This window comes from Aquarana catesbeiana, unplaced genomic scaffold (assembly GCF_042186555.1).
Source record: "Aquarana catesbeiana isolate 2022-GZ unplaced genomic scaffold, ASM4218655v1 unanchor229, whole genome shotgun sequence".
Classification (NCBI taxonomy): Eukaryota; Metazoa; Chordata; class Amphibia; order Anura; family Ranidae; genus Aquarana; species Aquarana catesbeiana.
This window is the reverse complement of record NW_027362656.1, coordinates 1,050,122-1,071,960: the sequence shown is the minus strand read 5'-3', so window position 1 is coordinate 1,071,960 and position 21,839 is coordinate 1,050,122. Positions and strand designations below refer to the sequence as shown.

At 43.9% G+C, this 21,839-nt stretch overlaps 2 protein-coding genes across 2 annotated transcripts in view; one reads left to right on the top strand and one right to left on the bottom strand.

Annotated features, from left to right (window-relative positions):
- The window catches only part of LOC141121752 (uncharacterized), a 617,570-nt gene that overhangs the window by 60,766 nt on the left and 534,965 nt on the right, over positions 1–21,839 (top strand). The window lies entirely within an intron of this gene.
- The window catches only part of LOC141121772 (uncharacterized), a 188,089-nt gene that overhangs the window by 165,139 nt on the left and 1,111 nt on the right, over positions 1–21,839 (bottom strand). The window contains exons 2-3 of the mRNA XM_073611490.1: positions 20,974–21,102; positions 20,567–20,701 (exon numbers count right to left, since the gene is read on the bottom strand). Of these exons, the coding sequence (XP_073467591.1) occupies positions 20,567–20,701; positions 20,974–21,102 (264 nt within the window). The remainder of the gene's footprint in view (positions 1–20,566; positions 20,702–20,973; positions 21,103–21,839) is intronic.

The following is a 21,839-nucleotide window of genomic DNA, read 5'->3' as shown; positions in this document are numbered from 1 at the left end:
ACATAGACGAGTTCTTGCTGGTAAAAAATATTTTAAGCAACAGACAGCATGGGTTCATGAAAGACAGAAGTTGTCAGACAAACCTGATTTCTTTTTATGAGGAGGTAAGTAAAACCTTGGACAGAGGGGTGGCTGTGGACGTGGTATACTTGGACAGAGGGGTGGTTGTGGACGTGATATACTTGGACAGAGGGGTGGCTGTGGACGTGGTATACTTGGACAGAGGGGTGGCTGTGGACATGGTATACTTGGACAGAGGGGGGGCTGTGGACGTGGTATACTTGGACAGAGGGGTGGCTGTGGACGTGGTATACTTGGACAGAGGGGTGGCTGTGGACGTGGTATACTTGGACAGAGGGGTGGCTGTGGACATGGTATACTTGGACAGAGGGGTGGCTGTGGACGTGGTATACTTGGACAGAGAGGTTGCTGTGGACATGGTATACTTGGACAGAGGCGTGGCTGTGGACGTGGCATACTTGGACAGAGGGGTGGCTGTGGACGTGGTATACTTGGATTTTGCAGAAGCATTTGACACACTTCCCCACACACGGCTCATGTGTAAGGTAAATTCTACAGGCTTGGAAGTATCAGTTTTTAAATGGATAGAAAACTGGCTAAAAGACAGAATTCAGAGAGTCGTGGTTAATGATTCTAATGCCGCGTACACACGGTTGGAATTTCCGACAACAAATGTTCGATGTGAGCTTGTTGTCGGAAATTTCGACTGTGTGTAGGCTCCATCGGACATTTTTTGTCAGAATTTTTTTTAGAGCTGGTTCTCGAATTTTCCGACATCAAAATCCGTTCACGCAAATTTCGAGCATGTGTACACAATTCCGACGCACAAAATTCCACGCATGCTCTGAATCAAGCAGAAGAGCCGCACTGGCTATTGAACTTCAATTTTTCTCGGCTCGTTGTACGTCACCGCGTTCTTGACGTTCGGCATTTCCGACAACATTTTTGCGACCGTGTGTATGCAAGACAAGTTTGAGCCAACATCCATCGGAAATAAATCCAGTATTTTGTTGTTGGAATGTCCGATCGTCTGTAAGTGGCATTACTCTGAATGGTCTAAGGTTATCAGTGGTGTACCCCAAGGTTCAGTGCTGGGACCCTTACTTGTTAATATCTTTATAAATGATATTGGGTCTTGGATTAAAAGTAACATTTCTGTCTTTGCAGATGACACCAAGCTATGCAGTGGAATAACGTCCTTACAGGATGTCTCCAATTTACAAGCCGACCTCAATGCACTGTCTAATTGGGTGACTATTTGGCAGATGAGGTTTAATGTTGATAAATGTAAAGTTCTGCACTTGGGGGCTAAGAATATGCATCATACATGCTAGGGGGAGTACAACTGGGGAATCAATGGTGGAGAAGGATCTGGGGGTTTTGGTAGATCATAAGCTCAATAATAACATGCAATGCCAAGGTGCAGGTTCCAAAGCGAGCAAAGTCCTTTCTTGTATTAAGAGAGGTATGGACTCCAGAGAGAGAGATATCATCTGTACAAATCATTAGTAAGACCTCATCTGGAATATGCAGTTCAGTTTTGGGCACCGGTTCTCAAAAAAGATATCGGGGAACTGGAGAGAGTGCAGAGAAGGGCAACCAATCTGATAAGAGGCATGGGGAGCTCAGCTATGAGGAAAGATTAGAGGAACTGAATTTATTTTCTCTTGAGAAGAGGAGATTAAGGGGGGATATGATCACCATGTATAAATACATAGGGGGTCCATATAGTGAACTTGGTGTTGAGTTATTCACTTTACAGTCAACACAGAGGACAAGGGGGCACTCTTTACATCTGGAGGAAAAGGGATTTCATCTCCAAATATGGAAAGGTTTCTTCATAGTAAGAGCTGTGAATATGTGGAATAGACTCCCGCCAGAGGTGGTTCTGGCCAGCTCAGTAGATTGCTTTAAGAAAGTCCTGGATACTTTCCTAAATGTACATAATATAACTGGGTACCAGCATGTATAGGTAAAGTTGATCCAGGGAAAATCTGATTGCCTCCCTGGGATCAGGAAGGATTTTTTTCCCCTGCTGTAGCAAATTGGATCCTGCTTTTCTGGGGGGTTTTTCGTCTTCCTCTGGATCAACTGTGGGTATAGGATTGGGTATATGGGATTGTATATTTTTTTTTATGGTTGAACTAGATGGACTTGTGTCTTTTTTCAACCTAACTGTAACTATATAAGACTTTCACAAATGTCCACTAGAGGAATATATCCTCTATATGTAATGTTTCCCCATATATCATACACGACACCAATGACCATCATCTAATTAGGTGTAACAATATTCTGTATAGTCCAGATGATCTTGTCCAACGGTTAACGCGTTTCCCTGAATAGCTTTTTCAGGACTGTATGCTTTTGAGGAAAACATCACTATCATCATCAAACAGACAAACACAAGATAAGGTTCCTACATCAAGTGTTCCAGAATGTAGGTAGTAAGATGAACATCCACATGCATAAACAGGAGATCATTCTACAAAAACAGAGAAACCAAAATCTAGGCCACCATTGTATGCACATTTGTGATATCTCACCCCATAAATTGCCACTTACATCCAATATAGATAATCAGCTGTGGGTTCCAATGTAATCCATGGCTAAGTAGCAATATCCCTAGGGGCCAATAATACTATATGTGACGTGGAATATACCCCATCTTCAGAACAACCCCTGCAACACAATGGCAATATAAACAAAAATATTTGGGGGGGCACACCCTACAATGCTTTTAAATTCAAGATGGTGCTGCTATAAGACCAATAAACAGTACAAAATATATTACAGCGCACACATTCAAGAATGACATTTCCTGCAAGGCTAGTTAAAAACACCTGAACATATTCAAAAAATACAGGGGTTTGGTCACACTATATGGTCATATAGTGCTTAGCCCACTTACTGCGACAAAGTACCCCGAATTAGTGGGTCCTACCCTAGTAATAGAATATTCTTTGTCTCAACCATGGGAGCTGAACTCCTCTATGTGGGAGAACTGAAGGGGATACATCCTATGCACTGGTGGCCACTAAATAAGAGGTAATGAGGAGGAGGAGGGGTGCTCCAGCCCACCTGGTCAAGGTCTATTACAATATACAAAAAAAATTCATTCTTGAATGTGTGCGCTGTAATATATTTTGTACTGTTTGTAGGTCTTATAGCAGCACCATCTTGAATTTAAACGCATTGTAGGGTATGCCCCCCAAATATGTTTTTGTATATTGTAATAGACCTTGACCAGATTTTTTGGGCTGGAGCACCCCCCCTCCTCATTACCTCTTATTTAGTGGCCACCACTGCATAGGATGTATGCCCTTCAGTTCTCCCACAGAGGAGATCAGCCAAAGGATCTTCCATTCTATTACTAGAGTAGGACCCACTAATTCGGGGTACTTTGTCGCAGTAAGTGGGCTTAGCACTATATGACCATATACTGTGACCAAACCCCTGTATTTTTTGAATATGTTCAGGTGTTTTTACCTAGCCCTGCAGGAAATGTCATTCTTGAATGTGTGCGCTGTAATATATTTTGTACTGTTTGTAGGTCTTATAGCAGCACCATCTTGAATTTAAACGCATTGTAGAGTGTGCCCCCCAAATATGTTTTTGTTTAACACAATGGCAATGCTTGTTACACTTAGGGGCTCCGTCAAACCAAAAACAGCATAGCGGAGTCTCACCCTGTTATCCTAGGGAAAACAATAAGTGGGGTCCAGATATATACAGCCGGATATCCTGGAGGATAATATCTTGGGAAGAAGGGAGGGAAGAGCTTTAAGATGAACAAACAAGGGGGGGCGTGGTTTGACCTCGCTAGAAGATGGCCACATAGAGAAAGAGCTCCCACCGCTACGGATTGCTGTCTTCAACCTACAGAGGTAAAACCTCCCTAAAACCCCTTGGACATCATGGGAACGGCATCCCGCAATTCCTCTGCTTCCCGCTCCAGCTCTCCCCATGAACAACCCTGGAATATGAGCCAGCAAATCCCGGAGATGTTCAGGACACAGCGCAGCAACATGGCATCTTCCCGCCATGTACAAACACAGGCGGCTTCTCCACCTTTACCCGGAACGGTGCCCACTCCTTCCCTACTGGTAATGCTGGGACAAGGAGACAATAGCTCCGCTCCCCAGCCACATCTCAGCATACAGGATCTGAAACGATCGAAGCCGACATTAAAGACACCCTGTCAGCTGCCATCTCAGAACTGCGACTAGACATACACATGCTAGCTGACAGGGCCCATGAGGTGGAACAGATCTCTGCACAGCACGATACGGTCCTCCGCAAGACCACCTGGAAAGTAGATGCACACACCCTACAGCTCAGGGAACTCCAGCGTCACATGGAGGACCTGGATAATCGGGGAAGAAGGCACAACCTAAGGATCCGTGGCCTACCCGAGTCGGTTGACACTGAGCAACTTACTCTTATGGTCACTGGCCTGTTTAACAATCTCCTTAACAGACCAGCCCAAACGGCGATCAACAAGGAAAGAATCCATCGTGCAATCAGGCCTAAGGGAAGAGATAAAGACCCGCCAAGGAACGTTATCTGCTGCATAGTGGATTACAAGGAGAAGGAGGAAATATTGCGAAAGGCCAGAAGCAGAATACAACTTACCTACGACAGAGCAGACATCCATATCTTCCAGGATCTTTCTGGCATCACCCTGCAGCACCGCCGAGACCTAAAGCCACTGTTGGAAGTCCTCCGCACAAAGGGAATCTAATACTGGTGGAAGTTCCCCTTCTGCCTTGCGGCCACTACCCACGGTCGCACTGCACTCCTAAAGGTACCAGAAGATATACCACACTTTTGCGAGACCCTGGGAATCCCGTTAGTGGAGGTACTGAATTGGTATGCGGAATTTCACCGCCTGACCAGCAGAAAGAATGCCCACCAGGAAGAGCCCATGAATGCGCAGAACACCCGGTTCCGCAGACAGCGTTCACCATCAGGCTCCAGACCCCCCGTGGTCACACATGGCGCCCAGCAAGGTTCCAGCTCCACTGAGTCACCTAGAGCATGGAGAGCCCTCAGAGATTACTAGCAGCATTGCATAATGCCCACTGAGATCTTCACACATGAGGCGGCTGTCTCAGTTATGATTTTATCTTCTTCTCAGGCGAGTTATTAACTCACTACGAGTTAACCTGTTTTCTGTTAACTGTTGAGCTGTTTCTATTTTTCCTTTTTTTTGATCTTGCCTTTTCTCAATATCTCTGCTCAACTCCCTTGGCGCATGACCCTTTTTTACTATTGAGGCCAAGCTAAGGGTTAACTACCTCGAGGAGGACTAGACTGCCACATCACACTTTCGCTGTCCACAATATGCCTCTTTGAAGCGCCCTCACGATTTTGCAGACTGCCAAGCGGTGTACGAGGACATTCGCAATAACTATTTATACTGCTTCTTTACTGCTGGTCCTTTCACACTCAACAACTTGCCTATATGGACGCCCGGATGACTCTGCACTTTCGAAGGAGGACTTGCCACTGCACCCCGATCGAATACGTCGTACTTAACCATGGATCGGATGAGAACATCCAAACTGTATTGAATACCACAAGAGAAACTCCCATGGATGGGCCGGGTGAGGTTAATCCAGACGGGGTTGCACGCTGGGGGTCTCCCTCATGTTCACAGGCTGGATTTCCCATTTCCAGTTCCCCACTGATTATAGCATTCCATGCCTGGTGGTATAAACTTCCATACCAATATGGAGAGACCCCATACTATGCCTTTGAGCAAACTGCTCACCTTTGCCCCCATACGGGACTCTTTTGATGATAGTAATGCATTAAGCAAGATGTATAATATTATTGAATTTGACTATCGGGGGGGGGGGGGGGCGGAGAGAAGGAGGAGAGTACAGATCTGCTATACACATCTACTATACCAGGATAACTTATAATACTAAAAGCATAACATAATGACATCTGTCTTATGAGTAAATAATTACACTTAATACGATCCACTTATAAGGGGATCATGGGTTAACTAAGACTCGCTTTACCCCCGGTCTCTTGACAGACGTGCAATGCACTTAACCGGGCTTGATGGGCTCTTCTCTGTCTCCTATGACCCCCTTCGTGGTTATGTTAGTGTCGAATTGCATGCTTTTAGCTAGAAATCTGTTACACTGACATTCACTTAGATGCACCTTTCTCCCTATCTTCATCACCAGGCATACTCGCCCATTCCTGGTATACTTAGGGGTACTGCAATACCTCCACAACAACTAATACAAGGAATGCCCCACCCCCCCAACACATGACTAATATTCCCCCATGCTATACAGCTTATCCACATCCCTTTTTATCTACACCATTCATGCTCTCTCCACTACCACACCAGCAATCCCCAATAAGCATTTATCCACATGAAACATATGGGATCATCTGTGGCGACTAACGACCGGAGACTGGCAGATAATACCCTCACGATGGACACACCACACCTCTTACAGACACAGGTGCCACTTAAAACATACCACGTCATACTGCTAAGGGACGTTATGTTACAGCATATTTCCATAATTTTTTTCTCAAAACTGTTAAAATGTTAAATGTTTCACTACTTTTTTTATACCTATAGATATAGAGACTTTAAATAAGACTAATGAATGTGATGGCTATGCCCCACCTTTGGTTTACCCAACCGGGTGGTATGTGCGATGCTGAAAGCTGCATATACGCCAATCTGAGGACAACCACTAACCAAGCACGACATAGATACCCACCCTCTGCCGTCACCCTATTAACCTCGTGACAAGCAAATTGTACCTCTCTCAGATGCCTCCACCTACCTTCCCTCAACTCACTCACATTCTCAACTAGACCCTTATAGACTGCCTTTACCTATTTAGCTCCATACCCCGTAGCGGCGGGCTATCCACTGAAACAAAGCAGTAAACCTCTTCTTCACCAGGTTTTACCAACCCCCACACAGTGACTGCATAGCGTAAGTAGCCCTCAGGCGCATACGCTCTAGCTACTCACTGTACCCGACTGACACATTTCATCACTAAACTCCCTCCCTTTTTTTTATTATTATTACCCCTACGCTCCTTGTAGTCATTAGGTTACCCTCTATCGCAAAAAGGAGTCAGATTACCCCCTATTATCGGCTTACAGATCTGGGAGGACATCTCCTCCTAACTGACTACCTCACGTCATCAACCCCCCTGGTACTTAAGGTACCCCACAGACACACAATCCTATATCATAGCGGATTCCCCTACCCCCTTCATGGCTCCTCACGACAAGACCCAAACACCTACACAGATCAAACTTTACTCATTAAATATACGCGGACTCAATATCCCAGAAAAGAGACCCCAATTACTCCTAACCCTACAGAAGACTAAAGCACATTCCTCCAGGAGACTCATTTCAGATCTGACAACATCCCCAAACTCAATAGTAATTACTTCCCTACAGCATATCACGCTTCTAACAGACACTCAAAATCTAAAGGCGTTTCCATCCTGATATCCAAACATTGCCCCATCCAAGTTCATGACATTCTACGAGACGACGAAAGCAGATTCCTGTTTCTAAAAGGAACTTTACACAATAAGCCCATCACATTAGCCAATCTATACGCCCCTAATAAACAACAAGTACCCCTTTTCCGCAAGACCCTACACCACCTTACAGAGTTCCAATCTGGAAACCTAATAGTAGGGGGCGATTTCAACGTGGCACTTTCCCCCTCCCATGACACTTCAGCAGGTGCTTCGTCTATACCTTACAGAGCCCTACGGGCTATCAAAACCCACCTCAGTGACCTGACGCTACACGATACGTGGCGCACACTACACCCAAACGAAAAAGACTACACATTCTCCTCACCACCCCACAACAAATACACCAGGATTGATTACTTTTTCTTTTCGCAGAATGATTTGACACTTCTCACCAAAGCAAAGATAGACCCCGTGCTCCTCTCAGACCACAACCCCATCTCTATGACCCTGACACTCCCACCCACACGCTCTACACCGGCGGTATGGCGCCTGGACAACTCACTCCTAAATGACCCGGAAACAACATCACGACTTACCACACACCTAGCAAATTATTTTCGAGAACGATTCAGCAGATACCACACCTGCCACACTCTGGGCTGCTCATATGTGTGTAATCCGCGGAGTACTAATCTCTATAGCGGCCAAACGACACAGAGACAGAAAGGCACATATCGAAGCTCTATCCCTACGCATCCGCTCTCTCGAACATAAACACAAACAAACACTAGCCGCTGATTCCCTTGCTGACTTGTTAAAAGCCAGAGAAGAACTACTTGAAGAGCTTGGAAAAACCCTAAAACGAAAATATGCACTGACATGGAAAATATACTATGAATTTGGAAACAAGTCAGGGAGGCTATTGGCTAGAGCACTTCAACTCAAAAAAGCTGCATCCACAGTCCACACTATTAAAAGCCCATCTGGCGCCACATATAATACACCAGAAGACATAGCCAATCAATTCGTACAATATTTTACCAAACTATACAACTTACCCACCCCGACGGAAACCGGGCAAGAGCTCACCAGAATGGGAGCAATCAACAACTTCCTAAAGCAATATAGCCCTAACCCCATTACCACGGAGGAAGCTATGGAAATTAACCACCCCATTTCCATGAGCGAAACCCTCTCAGCACTAAAACAACTAAACACTGGCAAAAGCCCCGCCCCCGACAGTTTGACTGTGATCTACTATAAATCCTTCACGGACACTTTCTCAAAGCATTCAATTCACTAACCTCCTCACCCCAAGCACCTAAAGATATCCTATCTGCACACATAACGCTCATATCAAAATACGGTAAATACCCCACTTTAGTGTCCAATTACAGGCCTATATCACTCCTTAATGTGGATGTGAAACTTTATGCGAAAGTATTAGCGAATCGCCTACTCCCCTTGCTCCCCAAGCTAATCTCATTGGACCAGGTTGGCTTCATCCCCGGCAGAGATGCAAGGGATAACACTATAAAAACTATCAATATCCATCACTGGCTCTCCAAATCCTCATGCCCGGGCTTCCTGCTATCCCTCGACGCGGAGAAGGCAATCGACAGAGTGGCATGGGACTATATGACAGCAGCAATAAAGGCACTGGGAATACCAGAACGTATGCTCCAATTGATACTGGCTCTTTACTCCTCGCCAACTGCGAGCATCCGTGTCAATGGTCGCCTGTCGTACGCCTTCTCCGTGGCGAATGGCACACGCCAGGGCTGCCCATTATCCCCCCCTCCTCTTTGTACTCACCATGGAACCCCTGTTACGCAGACTTATGCCGCGTACACACGGTCGGACTTTTGGTCTACAAAAGTCCAACGGATGCCGACGGACTAAAGCTGGCTGGTAATCCGATCGTGTGTGGGCTTCTCCGGACTTTCAGCAGACTTTTTCAGCCTCAAATCCGACGGACTTTAGATTTGAAACATGCTTCAAATCTTTACGTCGTAACTACGGACCCCGAAATCCGCTCGTCTGTGTGCTAGTCCGACGGACAAAAACCCATGCTAGGGCAGCTATTGGCTACTGGCTATGAACTTCCTTATTTTAGTCCGGTGTACGTCATCACGTACGAATCCGTCGGACTTTTGTGTGGTCGTGTGTAGGCAAGTCCGTTCGTTAGAAAGTCTGCTGCAAGTCCGCGGAAAGTCCGCCGGAAGTCTGTCGGACAGGCTGTCGGACTTTTGTAGACGAAAAGTCCGACCGTGTGTACGCGGCATTAGAGATAACCCTGATATTAAAGGAATTGATATCGGAGACAAACACTGCAAAATAGCTGCGTACGCAGATGACATTTTATTATTCCTCACCGACCCCATAAAGACCATACCCAATCTACTCCAAGACTTTGCGCTCTTCAAAACAATCTCTAATCTCCAAATTAATTTCTCAAAATCCAAAGCTTTAAACGTCTCCCTATCATCAAGGATGGTGACACAATGTCAGAATAACTTCCCCTTTAGTTGGGAACCCCATAGGCCCTTACATACCTCGGAGTAAAGATCCCGACACGCCTCTCAGAACTATATTCTAGAAATTTCCTACCCATTCTTACAACTATTCAGCAAGACCTCCACGAATGGTCAAAAGGCCCCTTCTCCTTGTTCGGCAGGGCCGCCATAACAAAAATGAACATCCTACCCAGAATTCTCTACCTGTTCCAAACCCTCCCAATTAGGATTCCCCCTACATTCTTTACCACGTACAAATGATTATGTCAAAATTTCATCTGGTCCGCCAACACCCCAAGACTGAACTGGGACAGACTGGTTCTCCCCAAACTTAAGGGAGGTGTTGGCCTACCAGATATCCTCAAATATCACTGGTCTAGTCACCTGACATGCATAATAGATTGGCACGTCCATTCAAACATGAATGACTGGGTAAACATTGAAGACTCGTTCGCCCCTACACCAATCTCTCACCTGCCATAGATTAGGCGGACATCTATCCCCAAGGACAACATTAGTCATCCACTAACTGGCCCAACTCTACTTATCTTTCACCGGGTGTGCAAAAAATGTAACCTAGCCTCCGCACCTGGACCACTAACCCCCATGGATCAAAATCCTGATTTCCCCCCAGGGCTCTCGGAAAACAAACTGATGGATAGCACCCCAAGAACTCCATTACTGGCTGAACACTTCTTTCACCAAAACGAAATCATCACATGTTCATCCCTCTCTTCCCGATTCCCCTACCGGACCATTCCCTTCTTTAAATACCTACAAATTAGACATTTCCTCAACAGCTCAAAACCCCTGGATGACTGGTACAGAGACCACACCCCCTTTGAAGCACTTTGCACCAGTACTGAACTCAATGACACTTGATCTCTGCCATTTATATGCTACTATTCATAAGCTACAACCCTAAGGCTAACTCTATTAGCCAGCAATGGGAAAAAAATCTCAACCTGGATTTACCCAAGGAAGACTGGGAACGAATATATGAGCATATCCACAAAGGATCAATTAACGTAACCGCCCAAGAAAATGGATATAAAATCTATTCCTACTGGTACAGGACCCCTGATAAGTTACACAAGTATTACCCTAGTGTATCCCCACTATATTGGAGATGCGCACGGGCTTTGGGTACCATGGTCCACATATGGTGGGAGTGCCCACTCTTACAAACCTTCTGGAAGGAAGTACACCGATTAACCATCCACATTACAACCAGCACCCCAGCCCAACACCTCCTTCATCACACCTCCATACCATACTCGGTGCACTGGAGGACGACTGGAGGACGACCTCCCCCCACAGATTTCTGAGTGGCTTTGCCACACAGACAAAATAGCAAACATGGAAGCCCTCATTCATCAAACCAAAGAAACCCCGACTAAGTATCAAACGATCTGGGCTTGCTGGACACACTTCAGGGAATCCGCAGAATTCCAAAACCTCATGACCAACCCTTGAACACCCATGATCCTTCCCCCAGCCCCCTTTGTTTTTTTTTGTTTTTTTTTTACTATCCACCACATAGGCGGAACTTACTTCAGCTCCATCACGTTGGACTCAAAATGAATCCCACCATGCACCAGCGTAAACCTGAATTACTATATTTTCAAACCTCCGAGTTCTCTACCCCACCCATCCACAGCTAGCTCCCAGTGGGGGTGTTTGGGTGTTTGGGTAGTTAAAATGGTTTATTTGCACATCTTACTAACAACCCTTGAACCATCTCCCCCATACCCCGTATCGGTTTATAAACAAAAAGTGACTTGTATACGTATTGATTACGAATTTGTTCAATGGATTTCTCACTCTCTATTAACCACACTAGACTGTCTTAACATACTCTATGTAACAACATGAATAGTTTACAAACATAGAAAAATGTTTTATCTTTGTTATTACTGTATTTCTGAAAACTCTAATAAAAATCTTCTGGGAAAAAAAAAAAAAAAGATGAACAAACACGCCATAACTGTACAGATGCCGTGCGACACCGACAGTGCCGAGGAAAGGAAATGCCGATAACCAGCATTTGTTTACATGTGATTGGACACAGCTGATCACATGGTAAAGAACCTACGTCATCAGCTCTTTACCACAAATGGTGATGCACAGTGTCCAAGGGGCACAGCGCCCCACCGATCGCCTCGCTACTCACCTGCGTGAGCACACATGTTCAGCAAGAATGGTAGCATGTCATATGACGTCCTCCCAGAACAATAGCAGTCCCACCATCATTGTACTTTAGGCTGGGCGGGAATCAGTTAATATTGTTGGTTTAAATAACTTTTATCCTGCAATGCCTACTGTAATTATTAGTTCATAAGTATGATCTCAGGTACTAGTATGAAACTATTCCTGACAAAGGAAACTAAGGAATCTATGTAAAGAAAATATGTTGGACAAATGTGACAAACATTCATCCACTCGTTACATATTCTTTACCTTAGTGATTTCCTGTGATCATCAGCTCCATCTAGTGGCCATACTAAGACATTTTGCCTCAATCAGTAAAAAAAAGCACAATACCTCATGGCCACTAGATGGAGCCAATGATCATAATCATTTCACAGGTCACATTTTTTCAACTATTTATTTTTAAAATAGACCTCTAAGTGTTTGTGAAATCTTCTACCACAAAATGTACTCAGCCAATGAAAAGTAATGACTCCATTTTTATTGTTCTACTGCTATCAATGGCCAACACAGTACAACACTTCATCCATGTCTTTGGTAACCTCTGATCTCTTATGAACTGTTTCTTACATGATGAAGATCAGCCATGGAGTATATCAGGGTGTGCTTCTTCCCCACATGAGAGCTGTGATGTCCAGCAACATTCATATAGAAGACATTTCCCGCAATTGAGGCACTAATACACCTCGAGGGTTGTGTGGGATCCCTGATGTACAGGAAGACAGGACTTCAGTGAGGAACAATTCCCTCACTAAGGACAGGAAAGTGGCTTCTGCTCTGTGTGAGATCTCTGATGTCTGGAAAGATTGGACTTCTCTGAAAAACATTTTCCGCACTCAGGACAGGAATACGGCTTCTCCCCTGTGTGAGATTTCTGATGTGTGTAAAGATTGGACTTATGTGAAAAACACTTCCAGCACTCAGGACAGGAATACGGCTTCTCCACTGTGTGAGATCTCTGATGTGTGTAAAGATTGGACTTATGTGAAAAACACTTCCAGCACTCAGGACAGAAATACGGCTTCTCCCCCCGTGTGAGTTTTCTGATGTGTGTAAAGATCGGACTTCCGTTAAAAAACATTTCCCGCACTCAGCACTAAGGAATACGGCTTCTCCCCCGTGTGAGATCTCTGATGTGTGTCAAGATGAGACTTCTGTGAAAAATATTTCCCGCACTCAGGACAGGAATACGCTTTCTCCCCTGTATGAGATCTCTGATGTGTGACAAGACTGGACTTCACTGAAAAACATTTCCTGCACTCAGAACAGGAAAATGGCTTCTCCCCGTGTGAGATCTCTGATGTGTGTAAAGATGGGACTTCTGTGAAAAACATTTCCCACATTCAGGACAGGAATACAGATTCTCCCCTGTGTGAGATCTCTGATGTCTGTAAAGATCCGACTTCACTATAAAACATTTCCCGCACTCAGGACAGGAATACGGCTTCTGCCCCATGTGAGATCTCTCATGTGTGTCAAGATGCGACTTCTGTGAAAAACATTTCCTGCACTCAGGACAGGAATACGGCTTCTCCCCTGTGTGAGATCTCTGATGTATGGAAAGACCGGACTTATCTGAAAAACATTTCCTGCACTCAGGACAGGAATATGGCTTCTCCCCCGTGTGAGATCTCTGATGTCTGTAAAGATGAGACTTCACTGAAAAACATTTCCCACACTCAGGACAGGAATACGGCTTCTCTCCTGTGTGAGATCTTATATGCACAATAAGATGGTATTTAGAAGGGAAACACTTCCCGCACTCTGTACAGGAGAACCTCTTCTTTGTTGGAAGGACGGCACCGTCCCTCACAGTCTGAGGTTCCTCAGGATAAGAGGAATACGATGGTCCATCTACACTGTGTGGTGCCGGATGGACATTTGAGGTAGCCCAGTTTTCTCCTGGACTATACTGTGTGATGTTCTCATCTTCTACTTTACAGTCTGGAGACAAAGTGAGACAATACTCTGAGGTTTTCTTCATCTCCCGTCCATCTACTAAAATAGAAGTAAAAAGATTATTACTAGACATGAGCAGATTGCTTCCCCTAAACCAGGACTCCGCCCACATCAGGCAGCTTTGTCTCTGAGGATCTTACAATTCCTTTGAGTATGTTTAGTGTTGTCACCCCAGGGTGGCTCTGTGGACAACACAGTTAATGATATACTAATCCACGTCCTAAAATGAGTATATATAGGAATTGGAAAAAATTTACTTTTCAGGCATATTTTACTGTTTGTTAAAAAAAATAACAGTATTTATTTATTACATATCATTCATGAAAAAGACTAGGACAAGAATAAAACAAACATTTAAGTGGAAGGAAAATGATAAATGGTTTTCAATTTTTTTACAAATAAATATGTGAAAAGTGTGGGGGGGCATTTGTATGGCGCCCCTCCGAGTCAATACTTTGTAGAACCTCCTTTCTCTGCAATTACAGATGCAAGTCTTTTTGGGGATGTCTCTACCAGCTTTGCCCATCTAGAGAGGGATTTTTGCCCATTCTTCTTTGCAAAATATCTCAAGCTCTGTCAGATTGGATGGAGAGCGTCTGTGAACAGCAATTTTCAAGTCTCGCCACAGATTCTCAATTGGATTTAGGTCTGGACTTTGACTGGGCCATTCTAACACATGAATATGCTTTGATCTAAACCATTCCATTGTAGCTCTGGCTGTATGTTTAGGGTCGTTGTCCTCCTGGAAGGTGAACCTCCACCCCAGTCTCAAGTCTTTTGCAGACTGTAACAGGTTTTCTTCTAAGATTGTCCTTTACTTGGCTCCATCCATCTTCCCATCAACTCTGACCAGCTTCTCTGTCCCTGCTGAAGAAAAGCATCCCCACCACATGATGCTTCCACCACCATGTTTCACGGTGGGGATGGTGTGTTCAGGGTGATGTGCAGTGTTAGTTTTCCTCCACACATAGCGTTTTGCTTTTAGGCCAAAAAGTAAAATTTTGGTCTCATCTGACCAGAGCACCTTCTTCCACATGTTTGCTGTGTCCTCCACATGGCTTCTCACAAACTGCAAACAGGACTTCTTATGGCTTTCTTTCACCAATGTTTTTTTTCTTGTCACTAAAGGGCAGATTTGTGGAGAACACGACTAATAGTTGTCCTGTGGACAGATTCTCCCACCTGAGCTGTGGATCTCTGCAGCTCCTCCAGAGTTACCATGGACCTCTTGGCTGCTTCTCTGATGAATACTCTCCTTGCCCGGCTGGTCAGTTTAGGTGGACGGCCATGTCTTGGTAGGTTTGCAGTTGTGCCATACTCTTTCCATTTTCCGATGATGGATTGAACAGAGCTCCGTGAGATGTTCAAAGCTTGGGAGATTTTTTTTTTTATAACCTAACCCTGCTTTAAACTTTTCAACTTTATCCCTGACCTGTCTGGTGTGTTCCTTGGCCTTCACAATGCTGTTTGCTCACTAAGGTTCTCTAACAAACCTCTGAGGGCTTCACAGAACAGCTGTATTTATACTGAGATTAAATTACACACAGGTGGACTCTATTTACTAATTAGGTGACTTCTGAAGGCAATTGGTTCCACTAGATTTTAGTTAGGGGTATCAGAGTAAAGGGGGCTGAATGCAAATCACCCCCCCACACACTTTTCACATATTTATTTGTATCATTTATCATTTTCCTTCCACTTCACAATTATGTGCCACTTTGTGTTGGTCTATCACATAAAATCCCCAATAAAATACATTTACGTTTTTGGTTGTAATATGACAAAATGTGGAACATTTTAAGGCATTGTATATTACCAAAAAAGGAAACTTTGCATCGGAATATGCAATAGGTCCGTGTCAAAGCAAATGTACAGTATTCAAAAATACATTTTTGTTGATAAAAAAAGTTATTTTTTGCCAAGGAGCGAAAGAAAGTGCTATTTTTTGGAAGGGGGAGGACAGGTTCCTCTCCCACAAGGATACGGGATTTTTCACAAGAAAGGCTTATATGAGATCACTTCATTCAAACCTGGTGATTTGATAGCATTCAATCGTTCTATCCAAAAGGTTTCCTTTTGTAGGATTCTCTTATCCCTCTCGGATTATGGGGTATCACCTCCAGGACCATAAATGACACATAACTTGTATCAAATCTATGGTACAGATCAAGGTGGTGGCTCACTGGGGTGATCATTTTTCCATTAGAGGAGTAAAGGATATGATCATTGATCCTCTGTCTCAGATGTTGGATCGTTTTACCCACGTAAAACGATCCACAACGGCACTGCATCAAATAGATCACCCCTTTTGTACTGCAATTCGTGAAAAAACATGGAGTGAAAATCTCCTCATTGGGAAGCGTGTAGTGGGTTCCCTCCGTATCCCAGGGGCACATGTCACAGGATCCACATGTAAAAATGCCTTTAGGCATTCTATTATGGCAAGAGATGGGAATATAGTGGCTCTGGGTTGGTTTATCCCGTAGAGAGGTGTTGCTACAGAACACAATCTCAGGGGTAGATCGAATATATTTGGAAATAACATGGTCATTTATAAGAAAATGCCAATGTTTATTTAGTAGTTGGCGCACTTGAGAATGTTGGGAAGAAAATGTAGTGATACATTTTACTGTGGAAGAATGGGAGTCCCTCATTTTTTTGGGCTGTCTTATAGACCAGTGAGTTTCTGTCCTGTGTTAAAGCTTTTTTTGTATGCCTTTCTGAGTAAAGATTTTCTATAGTCACATGCTAGTAAACATTGTCTAAGGAGGGCTGACTGTGGTTTAAAGTCACTAAATTTGGTGCAATTCCATGGAAGTCGTAGATATTGTGCATAGGCAATGCTTTGTACTAAGGAAATAGGGTGAGCACTATCCGCATGTAGAATTGTATTGCCTGATGTTTCCTTTCTATATAAATTTGTGGCTAGGCAATGGTTGGGATCCACATATATCTGGAGATCTAGGAAAGTGATTTGTACGGGATGATAATTTAATGTGAATTTAAGATTGTCATTGTTTGAGTTAATACAATCCACAGACTCAGTTAGCAATTCAACCGTGTCTGTCCAGATGATAAAAATATCATCGATAAAATGGAACCAGCATAGGGCCTGATCGGTATATGTGCTTAACGTTTCACTTGCAAACAATTCCCTCTCCCATCCCCCCCAGGTACAGGTTTGTGTAGGCAGGTGCACAACGTGTGCCCATAGCGACCCCCTGTACCTGGAAATAAGTGGTGTCTAAAAAAAGAAACCAATTGTGAGCAAGAATGAAGTATAGTAATCTGAGAACAAATTCCCTATACTTCCATTGTGTATGGTCTAGTTCCCTAAGGAATGTCTGCGCCTTACTGACTCCCCGTCCGTGAGGGATGCTGGAGTATAGTGCTTCAACATCAAGTGTCACCAAAAGGGCCCCAGTTGGCACCAACATTCCCTCAATACACCTCCTGTGTGTCCTTAATGTATGACGGAAGCCTAATGACACGTGACATGAGGTAGCAATCTAATAATTCGCTCACTTTTTCGGTAAGAGACCCTATACCCGATATGATCGGTCTGCCTGGAGGGTTGGTCATTCTTTTGGGGATCTTTGGGAGGACATAGAAAGTTGCCTCTCTAGGGAATTTGGTATTTAAGAAATCATACGTGTCCTGATCAATAAGTGGCAGGACCTGGTCATTCCTTGGGAGCTGTAGGATACCTGCCATGGGCCATATATACTGAGCCATGGATAGTACTTAACCTAGCATTCAGCTGGTCACCTTTGATGCAAATAGAGATCTCTCAGTTCATGTCCAATATACACCTCTCCTGGCTCTGCAGTTTTCAGGTTCCCCAATGAGCTCCAGTCGCCTTATGGTGACCGGGAACCCCCTGTGAAGTCTTTGTGTTACCTGCCTGCCTCACCTCAGTGATAAATTCATACTTCTTCTTCTTTACACATATATTCATATATCTCCAGAAGAAGAACGTCCAGAGCGCAAAACTGGTCGAGCAAATTTTGAATGTACCCTTTGAATATTGAAGCAGAATTGATCTATTCCAGCTTGGCTCTATCAACCCCTCCATACATGACTGCTGTATGATAAATGATTAGGTCATCTTATATAGAATTATATAATATAATATATATATATATAACTAGATTTTAGGGGTTCATTTGTAAAGCCATAGGAACCTTCTCGTCTATCTACCAACCCAGTCCATGTAGGTTCAGGTTGAACTCTGGACTGTTTGGTTGGTCACTGAGACATGTTTTTAAACAACATTCACTTTGTAAGTGTTTTTTATTCTTGTCCTAGTCTTTTTCATGAATGATTTGTAATAAATAAATACTGTTATTTTTTTAAACAAAGAGTACAATATGCCTGAAAAGTAATTTTTTTTTCCAATTCCTATATATGATCTTACAAGTCCACCCTCAAGGTAAATAGTAAATGGGTCCTCTGATCTCCTACCAGTTCATTTCTTTATTCATGGACCTTAGTCAGAGAGTGAGGAAACAGCGAGAACTGTCTTTTATAAGAGTGACAGTGATGAGGGGATTATAGGACGAGTGTCCCCACCCTCTCTATCACTCATTGCCATCTTCCCAACACAAGAAGTCCTGCACTTCCTTATTTAGTCCATGATTTAATCATAAATAACAGTGGGGCTGAGCCCCACCAGAGGTCAGAGAGTGAGGATGGGGGGACAACCAAGATGAAGACTGGACTGATCCTGAAGACCACCATCATTGGGTTATTGACTCCTCCCTCATTATCACTGTCTGTTTAAGATTCCAAAGTCTGAGGATGTTATCACATTATTATCATAATGTAAAAGACTGTCCTCCAATCACATCATCAGATATAAAATGTCCAGCTGGTAGAAAATGGATGTAACAAAAGAGAATACATATTATGTGTATATGTAGCAGTGGGTAGAGGAGAGAGAGCAGACTATGTAATGTACAACATATTGTATAAGATACAACAGATAGGACTATATATTATCAGAATTATGTAATGTGCACCATAGAGTATACACTGCAGGGGCCAGGAGTATGTAATGTACAATATAAATTACACAGTGTAAGGGTCAGGACTCATAATATTGGTATTCAGTAATTAGTGGAAGATTAAGTGTTTACATGAGACAAGTTGCAGAGGTCCCACACCGCTGCCTCCCATCTCCTGAGACTGCACTCAGTGACTTGGGTCTGAGACTATACAGACATATCCCTCGACCCGGCACAGCCAGCAGACAATAGAACAAGTAAAGCCCCATACACACTATCAGATTTTCTGCTGATTTTTTCCTTCAGATTTACCAAAAACCATATAATATGAGGTCAAACCTTGGGAGTTTCAATTTGTATGCAATCAGGCAGGCCCTTGCACTACATGGTTTTGGTAAATCTGAAGGAAAAAGTCAGCAGAAAAGCTGATAGTGTGTATAGGGCTTAATACTGGGAGAATTGGAAATCTTGCTAGATGGCTATTTTGAAAATGAACATTTTGCTGCCAGCTGAACCCCAGAATCTCCATAAATCCAGTCTAGATACATAAATTGTGTCTGCAGTACAGAGAAGGAAGATTATCCGAGAGAAATACAGGAATACAGGACGGGGAACACAGCTCAGGAAAGTGACCAGGGGATTACAGGCTGATATCACCCAGTCCCCGCCCTACTCTGGACCAATCAGTGAGCAGTATGGGTGGAGGAATGTATTTAGTGTTAATGACCCACCTGTGCTGATCTCTGTAGGAGTGTCCTCCTCTATAAATGTCCCCGTTATTCCATCCTCCTCCATAGACTGCTGATCATCCCTCACATATCTCTCTTCTTCTGCTTTAACCTCAAATTCTATATCAATTGGATCTCCACTCTAAATCAAGAAAATGAGAGAGAATATCATCTGTAAGATTTATTATTGTGACATCACATAAAAGATCCACACATCATCTCTATAGGTGTATTATAAGCTCCGTCCCACCAACCTTGTAACAGTGAGCGATGGTGTGACCTTCCTGTGTGGAATCCCGGGAATACAGAGGACGGGGACATCTCTCTGGTGGGTTCCCATTACTGGATCCATCTGTAGGAAACATACACACTGACTGAATACATTGTTTCTATACTGCTCTCTCCTTTACAATAAAGTCTCCTCTTACCCGGTGATGTGAGGGGCGGCTGATTGTCCATCATGACGTCCTTGTAGAGATCCTTGTGTCCTTCTAAATACTCCCACTCCTCAATGGAGAAATGGACAGTGACATCCTGACACCTTATAGGAACCTGACACACACAATGATACAGTCACCATCCAGACACATCCCTTGTCTGTTACTGGATAATGTCCCAGAATTCCCAGCACCGCTCACCTCTCCTGTCAGCAGCTCCATCATCTTCTTGGTGACTTCTAGAATCTTCTGCATGTTGTGTCTCTCAGGTTTTAGGGAGTCACATGGAGGCACTGTGATGGTCATATGATCACCTGACTTCACAAGAGGAAATCTCTGTATTGAGGAACCAACAAGGAATATCATGTTAGAATCCCAGAATCCTCCTCACCTCTCTTGTCAGGTCTGTGTTTTATTAATAGAGATAAGAGTGATGTCATGTGACCTCCCAGAATCCTCCTCACCTCTCCGGTCAGGTCTGTTTTATTAATAGAGATAACAGTGATGTCATGTGACCTCCCAGAATCCTCCTCACCTCTCCGGTCAGGTCTGTGTTTTATTAATAGAGATAAGAGTGATGTCATGTGACCTCCCAGAATCCTCCTCACCTCTCCGATCAGCAGGTAGATGATCTCCAGGGTGAGGTTTATTATCTTCTCAGTCATGTGACTTCGGTCCTCCTCCATCCTCATTGTTGCCGTCATTTGATCTATACAGGTCTCCTTGTAGACGGATAACTTTGGGAAATAAAAGTAAGAATTATTTGGATGGTATTGTCACACAATAATAGGATGTGGATGTAAGGGGGGTAATAGGAGAGTTGCTGTACATTTAACAACTACTCCCCCCATGGGAACAGATTTAGTTTGGACTGTTTGCTACATTTTTGAGGTCCGGGACCGTATTGGCCTGATGGATCAGATATTCCCCTTTTATATGTTGGGTTTGTTTAGTTTCTGAACTGGATTTGATTAGTTTTAGATCTGCAGATAAGGAATGATAAATACGATCCTTCCTTTGACTTGTTTGCTCTGAGGCAGTGATGTGAGGACAATGTCGGGTCATCATGATGTCCAGGAAGGGGAATTTGCTGACTTTTGGCAGGAGTTGCCGGCTAATCAGGATAATTGCCAGAACTCTGGCTGCAAGGCTCCAATCTCCGGCAGCCTGCTGACTGATCAGAGTGATGTCACTGTCACTCTCTGCAGTAAGAGAAGGGATCGGATTGGATAGCAGGAGGATGCTGCTGGTGGAGTACAGAACTGTGGGGGGAGGAGTGAGTTCTGTTCTCTCCAATAGCAACTCATCTGCCATCTATGCTGGTTATCAAGATTTTAACATGTAAGTGTACTATTTGTTTTTATGGAATAAATGACTTCATCATTCTAATGAGGATCTCGCGCTGTCATTTCTTTGTTGTTTGAGCTCCTTGGATCTTCCCGGATCTTTATCTGGCAAGTTGCAGGACCCTTGT